We start from the raw sequence: 12,814 nt of genomic DNA, 5'->3' as shown, positions 1-12,814 counted from the left end.
TTGGAGAATTAACAGATGTGTCAGCCTTATCCAATCTAAGAGTCAAAGCCTGACTAGCTAATTTCCTGCTGGCTTTAGCGGCTGTTTTCCTCTTCCTATCTCTTTCTAGCTTAGCTAAATGAGAATTTAGTCTTCCATTTTTGTTCTCCCCATTCCCTGCATTCATCACAAGTCAAACTAATAGAACAAACCTGACCTCTACAACCAGAACACGGAAGGTGTGAGATTCGTAAGTCGCTTTTGTCATCCGTGTATTGCAGCCTTTACTGCAATACCGGAAACTAGAACTACCAGTGTCCGACATATCTTAACTAGTTGAAAAGGTCAAAATCGTGAAAGTCAAAAGGAAAAAATGCCGAAAAGGCTACAAAATACTTCGCCAAGGAAGAAATTACGAATTCGAAAACTCTGAACTGCTGTAACAACACCAGGTGTTGACGCTACAAGCGGCAGAAACAAATTGTCGTGTTGGTGGTGGTGTTCCTCTTTCGTACCCTGAAAGTAGGCGGGGCATAGTCATCTATACAAACAAAAGAATCACTACCACGGAATTCAGAATTTTAACTGCTGTTTGAGTAGAAACTCTTAGCTAAGAGTTACACATATAAAAATTAATTTTAGTTTCAGGACGAGACTTTTTCAAGTCATATTTCAGCTTATAGCACTTTGTATAATGAAAAATAACTTGTCCCATATAAACAGACTAACTTGAGATTCATTTACGACTTTTTGATTTCGGTCATATTTCGAGTAAACAAATGACAAAAACAAAACAAAAAATTCTGTATATATATAAGAACACCAGTCAGTAAAGAATATTTTCATGCTGATAAAAGATAAATGAAGCTTGCATTAAGATGAAATCAAGTGAAGATAGCTACCGGAATCTGTTCTGCCATTTCAACCATCAAACGATGGTAAACAATTACCATTGTTATGTTACAAGAGTAGGATGATATATTTTTACATTACAGTATAAATGGATTCTGAAAGTGAAATAACGTTTTATTGATATTTTGCAGTGTTTTTTCATTGAAGGATATGTATACTTAGAGAGAAACATACCAAAATTTTTTAATAAATTTAATGGAGATGGTGAGGACGTACCCACGAAATGACATAGGTCAAAGTACGATGCAACACGAGAACTTACTGTAATTTGGTTTCAGAAGGTTGGTTAATCTGTGGTTCTTTCCATCTTCATTAACTTAGCAATGGTCGCTTTACTGGCCTAAAATAAGTTCTGATGATTGTCAAAAGGAAATGTTATACTATCCCAAAATAAAATCAATATATCTCCCTAAAAAAAATTGAATGAAGTCAGGAATGTTCCATGATGCTGCAATAATGTTTTTCGTAAACAAGGTTCACTTGACCAGGGAGGTGACAAGGGAATGTCTGCATTAGAATCAGTGCACTTGAATTACAGGGCAATGATAATTAAAGTCCGATATTGTCAAGTGTATTCACCATTCTAAGATTTTTGGAAATTTTACTACGCAGACTGCCATTTCATTTTGATTTTTGGAAATTTTACTACATTTTAATAGCCTAAATTTCAAGTCTATAACTTCAAAAACATGGTTGGTCAGAACCCAAGATAGTTCTACAAGATATACTGGGTAAACCAATATCTTGTATTCTCCTTGATTACAATCAGTGCTATAAGCCTACCCTAATCTTGTGCTATGGAAGGGTGCCAGGGGGAAACTATAGGCCTAGGTTTCCCATACCTAATGATTTTTATCCTGTCTGGGTTTGAATGTACAATCAATTTGTAATCTACAGTGCAATTCCCTATGCTACAGTTAAATTCAGATTAATAGGCTTTCAGTAAGGCAGCAAAGACATGGGAGAAGTATTTTGATTCTAAGGCTCAAAACCTCACTCAAGATCATTTCCTTTCATATTTAGAAGCTTTGGAGGACTGTTTTGCATATGCTAAGGTGACTGGGAAACAGGATTTTTGAGTACCTCTGGCAATTAGCCTAACCTAATGAGGTCAGTAACATCAATAATTCAACTAACAATTCAGGTTCACTAGCCTCGTTGAATTTAAACGTCACGTAAAGCCGCATTCTGAGGTCAGAGGTCACCAAAATGTAAAACATATTTTCTCTAACCTAAGCTAACTTGAGCCTCAACCTGGGCTTAGTTTTTCTTTTGAGTAGGCCTACCTGCAAAGCTTGAGAGGTTAAGATCATTTCCAAAGACCCTTCTGCTGTAGCCTACCAACTGGATATGCTTGGCCTCAGTTTAAATAAATATATACAGTATATCAACTAATCTAAATAAGCTAATTAGCCTAAGGACACCCTTAGGCTAACTCAGACTCTAGTTCTTTTTAATTAATGATACATTTACATGTTATAGGAACTTACAACAATGGCGTTTTTCGTCAATCCATCCATTTTCCCTTGTGACCTTCGTACACCTCCTGGCTTGATAACATCAAGGTCTGAGATGGTCAAGATCTAAGAAAAAAAAAAATTAAGTGTATGCGTTTATAGTTAGCTTTTGCAAATTCATAAAAATAAATTGTGGATTCATACAAAATACCACAGCATAAAAAACCAAAGCTTCCAGAACTAAGATGGTAGTTTTCCTTGCATGTGGAAAACAAAAACCCTGAATAAAGCTAACAAACATGTGCAGACCAAACAAATTTTAACTGCATATACATTTCATCACCTGAACTCACTAGATAAGCAAATATTAAATCTACAAACTTTTCTAAACACTGACCGTTAAATCTGGGGAAAAAATTAAAAGCACAAACCTTCTTACTCTCCTCGACAGTGTCACATGTGTAACGAATCAACTTGATGATGCAATCGCTATCTACCTCACCACTTGCCACCAACCCATTGAGACGAGTGTCAAGCATACCAAAGCTGCAAATCTGCTGACCATCTGATACTAAGAGGCGGTACCTATCTTTTCCATTACTCTGTATTTTCTTCATTGCCTGAAAACACGCAAGCAAGCAATAGAAAATGAGATCAGATATGGGATGAATTCTAAAATCATATGTAACTATCATCATCATCATGTAACAGCAGTAATGTTGCAAAAATGTACCCATTTCATAAATGCTTACCATAATTTTAATGCAAGGTTCCTCAGGATGGCCACCCGCATAAATCTCCTAATAAAGAAATTAAATTAAAAATATAACAATATGGATAAAAACTCAAATCCTTGACGAGGAATCAAAATAATGACAAACATTGTATAGTACTTACACAAGAAACAGAAATGTCAACTTGTGGTGAAGAGGAGGACTGATATATGAGGTAAGAACATGGTCGCTGATATAACGAACTGCCATGGGATTACTTCTGCTCAGAAAAAATAAAGATAAGCATCCTACATACTGTACAAGAGTAATACTCAAAACAGGAACAAAAGTTAAACACTGGGTTTTAATAGCTGAGCTAAAGGATCATATGGGTGGGTATGGCAGAAATGAGCCTTCCTTAATGGTCATGCCCAGAAATGAACAATGACAACATGCACTGAGATGTATTTAAGTCACTCTGTCTACAACCTTGCAAGAAAACATCACCTGGTAGTATGCACTACAGTATCCTCATTTACCAGGTGTTTACAGTCATACTGAGTTTCAGGAAATATGTGATGATTGCTAAAGAACTTATTCAGGCATCCCTATTGTGCTACCTTCTTTCTACCACTGTAGAGTTGAAACAACAGTATGGTACCTCAGTTGGTTTTGCCTGGACTTTATAATGTGGCAGTCTCATGGTTTGACATGACAGATTTCACTGTAAATTATGACCTCACAATCTAATGAGCTTGGGATTAGGGAAAGGGGTTGAGTTATAACAAAATCCATGGCTCTTTCCAGCTAAGCCCTGCCCACTGCTTACATCACAACCATTCCTTGAAGCCGATTAGTTGGCAATGGTCTCGGAAAGTTGGTTAATCTGTGGTTCTTTCCATCTCCATTAATTTAGCAATGATGTTTTACCGTTCTAAAATAAGTTCTGCTGATTATCAAATGGAAATGTTATATTATCACCCAAAATAAAATCATAATACACATCTCCCTAAAAATGGTAAAGTAGAAAAATATGAGTGAAGTCAGGAGTGTTCTGCAATGCTGCAAAGTTTTCATAATGAGGTTCACCTGACCATGGAGATGATACAGGGATGTCTGCGTTCGAATCGGTGCACTTGAATTACAGGATAACGATAAACACCATCTGATACTGTCAAGTGTGTTCACCATTCTAAATTTAAACACCAAGATTGTCTAAGAGCTACGCAGACTGGTACAGTATTTTATACTGATTTTTAGAAATTTTACATTTTAATTGTCATAAAATTGATTTCACTGTATTCAAGTCATAAAATTGATTTCACTTGCAATGACACTCATTTACACATTCGATGGGATGACAAGCTGTAACTGCACTCTATAATACCAGTATATGCCTGTGTTTGACAGTATGATAGTCTATTAGAGTCACACTGGATATCATTTGCCGAGAATTTTCTTAAGGACATTATCTCCTTTCGAAATAATAGGATAATAAATCTGACACAGACCTATGGTGTCTGATGTCTTTGTCAGTTTACACAGCTTATGACATTTGGATTATTGGCCTATCTTACATTTTATTGTGGTTCTTGTTGTGTTTATTCCTGTTTCTGTAGTTACCGTTATAGTGCTTATAGTGTCTCCAAAAACTTTTCATATGGTGACCTAACATTGCAGAATAAATAGAAACCTATTCATAGAATACTAGTGTAAAGAATTATCTGCCTACTACTGTTAATTGAAATTTAGTCATCTGTTTTAATTAAAAGTAATCAACATCTTCATGATTATAGCCACGCTAGAATATTCTCTTTACAACAGAGAGAGAGAGAGAGAGAGAGAGAGATTATGACATTTAGGTAACCTTTTGTCCAACAAGAATGCCCCCAAAATCAAATAAATCGTGGGCTACTCGCAGACTCGTCTGGATCATCTCATACATGTCTTTTTCAATTATTATTTTTTTTTATTTCGTTATGTATCTTATGATGCCTTCCCACCATAGCCTTCATTCTCACGGAAATGCTACAGCAGCCTTACTGTATATCTATTCACCAAAGTAATATAATTTGCTATCCCTTTTGTAAATATATTTTCTATATAATTCACTGATAGCAGTTCCATAGTTCTGTGTAAGACTGAGACAGCCCTACAATTGGTCTATGTGCCATCACCTACATGTCGACAAATTTTACTTTTATTCTCTGTAGTGTAAGTGGTGTTACATTTACTATGGCCATCACTGCACATACAGTACACATATATGTATTAATGCACTTGCTTACACATGTACATTTCACTGTATGCATATACATATGTAGTTGGTTAAGAGCTGCTAAATTAAAATCTACTCTATTTCCAACAGATACAAGTAGAAAATTATATGCTATAAGAAATTGACCTATGTCCTGTTATTGCCTCTATATATAAGAAATTGATGGCTAGCCTATGGCCTGTCATTGCCTCTAAATATAAGAAAATGATGTACTGTATAGGCCTGTACCTTGTCACTGGCTCTAAATATACAAAAATGACATGTAGGCCTATGGCCTGTCATTGCCTCAAAATATAAGAATTTGATATGTAGGCCTAACCTCAATAAGATACTAAAATTTGACATGTAGAATCACTTATCTAGGCCATCAACAATTTTAAAACAAGCTTCTTGTGTATTTAGGCTGCACATGATCAAAAGGAAAAATGCACAGACAAAATGATCCAAGATCTTCATAATGATATTACATAACTTAGTGCTGTATATCTTTAATCAGAGTTATCAACTACAGACTTCACAACTCTGGAAACTCAAATCTGGTGTCATCATTTGTGCATGGAGCTCAATATTACTGGGGTCACATCCATACTGGTAATCATATACAGTAGACTGTTAATTAGTGTGACATCATTCCCCTTTTGAGAGCTAGCCAATCACTGGCGTGCAGTGGGCGGGGCTTTACTGCAAAGAGCCCTGGCTTTTACTACAGTGAGACCTTATAGGTCTACTGGTGAGACACCAACACACTACCTGGTTCTCTCTGGCCCTAGTTTGTGAGGAAAGGGGGCTTGGCCAATGATCATAAGCATATAAGTTTGGTCTCTAAGGTACTGAGTGCCATTGCAATGGCTTGTCCCTGACCACTGCCAATACGCAGAATACAGTACTACAGAATACTTAAAACAGACTTAAGTACATGAAAGCAACATAAAAAGCCAGAAAATAGAAAAGAACGTACAATGGGAATATTGTAAACCATGCTGATTTCCACAAAAACCAATTCACATGTACAGCTGCAATGGCCATTCATATACTGTACAATACTGTGAATCAACACCAGAGATTTACAGCCTAAAATATGATGGAATGCAATTAATTATCAGTATAAAAAAAGAATTTTTTACTTTCCAACAAAAATTTAATCTAACTCCCAATGTAACATGGAAATAACTTAGTGTTGGAATCACTTTTCTCAAAATGATACACAGTTGGTGAAACATGATGGGACCTCTGACTGCATCACATTTTACCAATAAAAGCTTTAATTTCAAAATGTCATGCCTGAAGTATACACAAATAAGCTAATGACAAGAGGACTTCATTTCTATATCCTTAACAATGGAAATCACTGGTTTGGTGGTCACAATATTCTCTATAACTTTAGAAGGTTGGTCAGTACCCAAGATGGCTCTACAAGATATATTGGGTAAATCAATCTCTTGTATTCTCCCCAATTACAATCAGAGCTATATGCCTACCCTAATCTTCTGTTATGGAAGGGTCCCAGTGGAAAACTATAGGACTGGGTTTCACATACCTAATGATTTTTATCCTCTATGGGTTTGAATGTAAAATCAATTTGTGATCTACAGTGCAATTCCCTATGCTACAGTTAAATCTAAATTATTCGACTTTCAGTAAAGGCCACAAAGACATGGGAAAAGCATTTAGATTTTAAGGCTCCAATAAAACATGGTAAAGTCATATTTGGATTCTAAGGCTCAAATAAAACATGGGAAAAGTGCACATTTAGATTCTAAGGCTCAAATAAAACATGGGAAAGTCATATTTAGATTCTAAGGCTCAAATAAAACATGGGAAAGTCATATTTAGATTCTAAGGCTCAAATAAAACATGGGAAAGTCATATTTAGATTCTAAGGCTCAAATAAAACATGGGAAAGTCATATTTAGATTCTAAGGCTCCAATAAAACATGGGAAAGTCATATTTAGATTCTAAGGCTCAAATAAAACATGGGAAAGTCATTTTTAGATTCTAAGGCTCAAATAAAACATGGTAAAGTCATATTTAGATTTTAAGGCTCAAATAAAACATGGGAAAGTCATATTTAGATTCTAAGGCTCAAATAAAACATGGGAAAAGTGCACATTAGATTCTAAGGCTCAAATAAAACATGGGAAAGTCATATTTAGATTCTAAGGCTCAAATAAAACATGGGAAAGTCATATTTAGATTCTAAGGCTCAAATAAAACATGGTAAAGTCATATTTAGATTCTAAGGCTCAAATAAAACATGGGAAAGTCATATTTAGATTCTAAGGCTCCAATAAAACATGGGAAAGTCATATTTAGATTCTAAGGCTCAAATAAAACATGGTAAAGTCATATTTAGATTCTAAGGCTCCAATAAAACATGGTAAAGTCATATTTAGATTCTAAGGCTCAAATACAACATGGGAAAGTCATATTTAGATTCTAAGGCTCCAATAAAACATGGGAAAGTCATATTTAGATTCTAAGGCTCAATAAAACATGGTAAAGTCATATTTAGATTCTAAGGCTCAAATACAACATGGGAAAGTCATATTTAGATTCTAAGGCTCCAATAAAACATGGGAAAGTCATATTTAGATTCTAAGGCTCAAATGAAACATGGAAAAAGTATGTATTTAGATTCTAAGGCTCAAATGAAACATGGGAAAAGTGCACATTTAGATTCTATGGCTCAAATAAAACATGAGAAATTGTGCATATTTAGATTCTAAGGCTCAAATAAAACATGGGAAAAGTGCACATTTAGATTCTAAGGCTCAAATAAAACATGGGAAATTGTGCATATTTAGATTCTAAGGCTCAAATAAAACATGGGAAAAGTACGTATTTGGATTCTAAGGCTCAAATAAAACATGGGAAAAGTGCATATTTAGATTCGAAGGCTCAAATATAATATGGAAAAAGTATTTAGATTCTAAGGCTCAAATAAAACATGGGTAAAGTTTAGATTCTAAGGCAAAAATACAACATGGGAAAAGTATTTAGATTCTAAGGCTCAAATAAAACATGGGAAAAGTATTTAGATTCTAAGGCTCAAATAAAACATGGGAAAAGTATTTAGATTCTAAGGATCAAATGAAACGTGGGAAAAGCATTTGTATTCTAAGGCTCAAATGCATTATGGGAAAAGTATATGGAATCTTAGGCTCATATGAAACATGGGAAAAGTTTGGATTCTATGGCTCAAATAAAACATGAGAATAGTATTTGGATTCTAAAGCTCAAATAAAACATGGGAAAAGTATTTGGATTCTAAAGCTCAAATAAAACATGGGTAAAGTATTTGGATTCTAAAGCTCAAATAAAACATGGGAAAAGTATTTGGATTCTAAAGCCCAAATAAAACATTGGCAAAGTATTTGGATTCTAAAGCTCAAATGAAAACATGGGAAAAGTATTTGGATTCTAAAGCTCAAATAAAACATGGGAAAAGTATTCGGATTCTAAAGCCCACATAAAACATGGGAAATGTATTTGGATTCTAAAGCTCAAATAAAACATGGGAAAAGTATTTGGATTCTAAAGCCCAAATAAAACATGGGAAATGTATTTAGATTCTAACGCCCAAATAAAACATGGGAAATGTATTTGGATTCTAAGGCTCAAATAAAACATGGGAAAGTATTTGGATTCTAAAGCTCAAATAAAAACATGGGAAAAGTATTTGGATTCTAGCTCAAATAAAACATGGAAAATTTGGATTCTAAAGCTCAAATAAAACATGGGAAAGTATTTGGATTCTAAAGCTCAAATAAAAACATGGGAAAAGTATTTGATTCTAAAGCTCAAATAAAAACATGGGAAAAGTATTTGGATTCTAAAGCTCAAATAAAACATGGGAAAGTATTTGGATTCTAAAGCTCAAATAAAAACATGGGAAAAGTATTTGGATTCTAAAGCTCAAATAAAACATGGGAAAGTATTTGGATTCTAAAGCTCAAATAAAACATGGGAAAGTATTTGGATTCTAAAGCTCAAATAAAAACATGGGAAAAGTATTTGGATTCTAAAGCTCAAATAAAAACATGGGAAAAGTATTTGGATTCTAAAGCTCAAATAAAACATGGGAAAGTATTTGGATTCTAAAGCTCAAATAAAAACATGGGAAAAGTATTTGGATTCTAAAGCTCAAATAAAACATGGAAAGTATTTGGATTCTAAAGCTCAAATAAAACATGGGAAAGTATTTGGATTCTAAAGCTCAAATAAAAACATGGGAAAAGTATTTGATTCTAAAGCTCAAATAAAAACATGGGAAAAGTATTTGGATTCTAAAGCTCAAATAAAACATGGGAAAGTATTTGGATTCTAAAGCTCAAATAAAAACATGGGAAAAGTATTTGGATTCTAAAGCTCAAATAAAACATGGGAAAAGTATTTGGATTCTAAAGCTCAAATAAAACATGGGAAAAGTATTTGGATTCTAAAGCCCAAATAAAACATGGGAAATGTATTTGGATTCTAACGCCCAAATAAAACATGGGAAATGTATTTGGATTCTAAGGCTCAAATAAAACATGGGAAAGTATTTGGATTCTAAAGCTCAAATAAAAACATGGGAAAAGTATTTGGATTCTAAAGCTCAAATAAAACATGGGAAAAGTATTTGGATTCTAAAGCCCACATAAAACATGGGAAATGTATTTGGATTCTAAAGCTCAAAACATGGGAAAAGTATTTGGATTCTAAAGCTCAAATAAAACATGGGAAAAGTATTTGGATTCTAAAGCCCAAATAAAACTTGGGAAAAGTATTTGGATTCTAAGGCTCAAATAAAACATGTTAAAGTATTTGGATTCTAAAGCCCAAATAAAATATGGGAAAAGTATTTGGATTCTAAAGCCCAAATAAAACAAGGGAAAAGTATTTGGATTCTTAAGCTCAAATAAAACATGAGAAAAGTATGGATTCTAAGGCACAAATAAAACCTCACTCAAAACCATTTCCTTTCATTTAGGAAGCTTTTGAGGACTTTTGCATATGCTAAGGTGACTGTGGGAAACAGGACTTTTGGGGGTCATCCTTCAGTTTAGGGGTCCAAATTCACTGCATTACATCAAGTCAAGATCAACACACATTTATTTATCAAATCACGGAAAACAATGAAAAAATGCTGTTTATCAGCTTACAGAAACAGAGATTTAAAAAAAAAAAAAGAGGAAATAAATGGGAAAAGTAAATAAAAGAAACATCTTGGGGGATACAAACCCATAGAATTTTGAGAAAATCGTAACTCTACTTCCGTAAGCAGATACACTGATTATTTTTTTTAGCAAATATACTATAGGATAGTTTGCCGACATGAAGAAGAGAGGAAACTGAAAATAGTTAAAATTTGAACAAACAGACACATGGGAGCAGTGAATCTGGACCCCTGAACTGTAGGACTACCCAATTCAGGTTCGCCAGCAAAGGTCACCAACACGTAAAAAATATTTTCTCTTAACTAAGCTAGAACTACTGAAAATGACAACGACCCTTATATTGTTGACTAACAACTGGATAATCTTGGCCTCAGTTTAAATATAATAAATATATATATAAAACAAGTAATTTAAACTAAGCTGGGCATAATGGGATGCCCTCAGGCTAATTCAGACTCTAGTTTTTTTCACAGAATTACATTATTATGTTTAAGTGTTATAGCAACTTACGGCAATGGCGCCTCTTGTCAATTCAGACATCTTCACTTGTTGATCTTTCGTGACCTTCGTACGCAAAGTGTCAAGCAGGAATGTTTGAGGAAAGTGGTTCGCACGCACCAAGTTTGTCCGGCCCGAACTCGGAGCAGGGCAGGACGCAACAGGGTTTAACGTCGTCGCGACAAACAGGTTTGGCTCGTGTAACTCAATGACGAAACGACAACAACTTCAGGTAGAACGCCTAAATAAGTAATGTATCTCATGGCTTATGAAGTTTTAGCAACTATTCATATTGTTATAATAAAAGAAATACTCAAAAAGTTATAAAATATATCTATTAGTATGTTTAAATAAGATAAATAATTGATAATTGAATAAATACTGTCATGTTTTGAGAATTTATGAATATTTTTATGAGAAACATTATATAAATTAATTACATAGTAAAAGCTTTATAGTTCAAAGCCAAGCATATAGTACTCTATTCATATGTCGCTGGTTTTGACTTTTGACGCCAACAAGCTTGTACATGCTTACAAATGCCATTCCCCAATTAATGTCCGTAAGGTATCGAAGTTCCAAAACTCCTTAATGGAAAATGGAAGTACAACAACAAATATCCTTATTCGTATTCTGGAGGATCCATTTGTTTGTTATTTTTAAAATTTTTCTTGAATAACATACGCTCCTCTGTTAGATCTGTTTTTGAATAGGAAAGACTTCTAATATCCTCTTCAATGTCTTTTTAAATTTAAGTTTTCATTTCTTGTTAGTTCTCGGAATAACTCAGGGATAGTATGATGGAGGGGTTTTCCGATTTCTTCATTGCACCTGGAATCCATTTTAATCTACATTGGTACACATTTCTGCGTGAGTATTCATGTTCTCTCTGACACACAGTGTTATAGAAGAGCGTTCTTTTTTTTTAATTCTTTATAGCCATGTTCGTTTAAGCACATATCTTACAGTATAGTCAAACCTTACTTTACTTGGTAGTCAACGGTGACACACCATCCAGTTGGGATTTGTTCACTATTAATTTTGCTGTTTGTTCATTAAACACTGCATGGTTTTCAGTGCTTTTGCAAAAATAGCTTTAACACATCCATATATGTGTATCCATTTTAGAGAGTCCATTTTCCTAAGGTGATGTTGTCTTATTTTCACTACGTTTACTCTTTTCCCTGTCTGATTCTTTTTATGGTTTTCTATCAACATTTATGTAGCCTATGTTATTTTTTTTACTCTGTTAGTGTAGTCTACGTTCTGTTCTATCTTTATTGACTTTCAGTCTTTTTCTGTTCATCTAGCTCAGTGATTCTTAAACTGGGGGGCGCGCCCCGCCAGAAGCTTCCAAGGGGGGCGCAAGCAGGGTTGCCAGATGGTGCCTATTATTTTTTTTTATTTGTGATATTAATTGCAAAATTGCCAAAAACATTATCACTGCTTCCATCTGTTTTCTAATTATTATCTCAAAACCTGCCAAAAATTCAAAATAAAATTCAATGTTCATTTCAAGTCTTATTTATGAATGAACTGAAATATAGTACAGTGCATACTTATAAAAAACTTAACAGCAATGAAACAAAAATCTATCTTTCATCCATATATTCATATAAGCAATTAGGCAACATATTGTTTATAATTTATAGTTGGCAAAAATTCAGGGGTGGGGGGGGGTGGGATCTATACATAATGCAGAGGGGGGCGCAAGGCAAAAAAGTTTAAGAACCACTGATCTAGCTCTTTGTGTTCTTCATCATGTTCTTTGCTTTGCTGTCCAGCGAGCTTCTGATGAACCAGTTGCAATACATTGT

The 12,814-nt window shown here is 34.2% G+C and overlaps 1 protein-coding gene across 2 annotated transcripts in view; it reads right to left on the bottom strand.

Annotated features, from left to right (window-relative positions):
* The window catches only part of LOC136841812 (uncharacterized), a 35,164-nt gene extending 23,961 nt beyond the window's left edge, over positions 1-11,203 (bottom strand). The window contains exons 1-5 of one of the 2 annotated variants that reach the window (XM_067109120.1): positions 11,010-11,202; positions 3,246-3,341; positions 3,101-3,148; positions 2,780-2,968; positions 2,382-2,474 (exon numbers count right to left, since the gene is read on the bottom strand). In XM_067109120.1, the coding sequence (XP_066965221.1) occupies positions 2,382-2,474; positions 2,780-2,968; positions 3,101-3,103 (285 nt within the window). In that variant the 5' untranslated portion in view covers positions 3,104-3,148; positions 3,246-3,341; positions 11,010-11,202. Of the gene's footprint in view, positions 1-2,381; positions 2,475-2,779; positions 2,969-3,100; positions 3,149-3,245; positions 3,342-11,009 lie in introns of both variants that reach the window. The other variant, XM_067109119.1, reaches the window with a different exon arrangement.
* Positions 11,204-12,814: the final 1,611 nt, after the last annotated feature.

The sequence above is a fragment of the Macrobrachium rosenbergii genome, chromosome 9 (assembly GCF_040412425.1).
Source record: "Macrobrachium rosenbergii isolate ZJJX-2024 chromosome 9, ASM4041242v1, whole genome shotgun sequence".
In the NCBI taxonomy this organism is placed as follows: domain Eukaryota; kingdom Metazoa; phylum Arthropoda; class Malacostraca; order Decapoda; family Palaemonidae; genus Macrobrachium; species Macrobrachium rosenbergii.
Note: the sequence above shows the minus strand (reverse complement) of the source record. Positions and strands in the feature narration are given on the sequence as shown.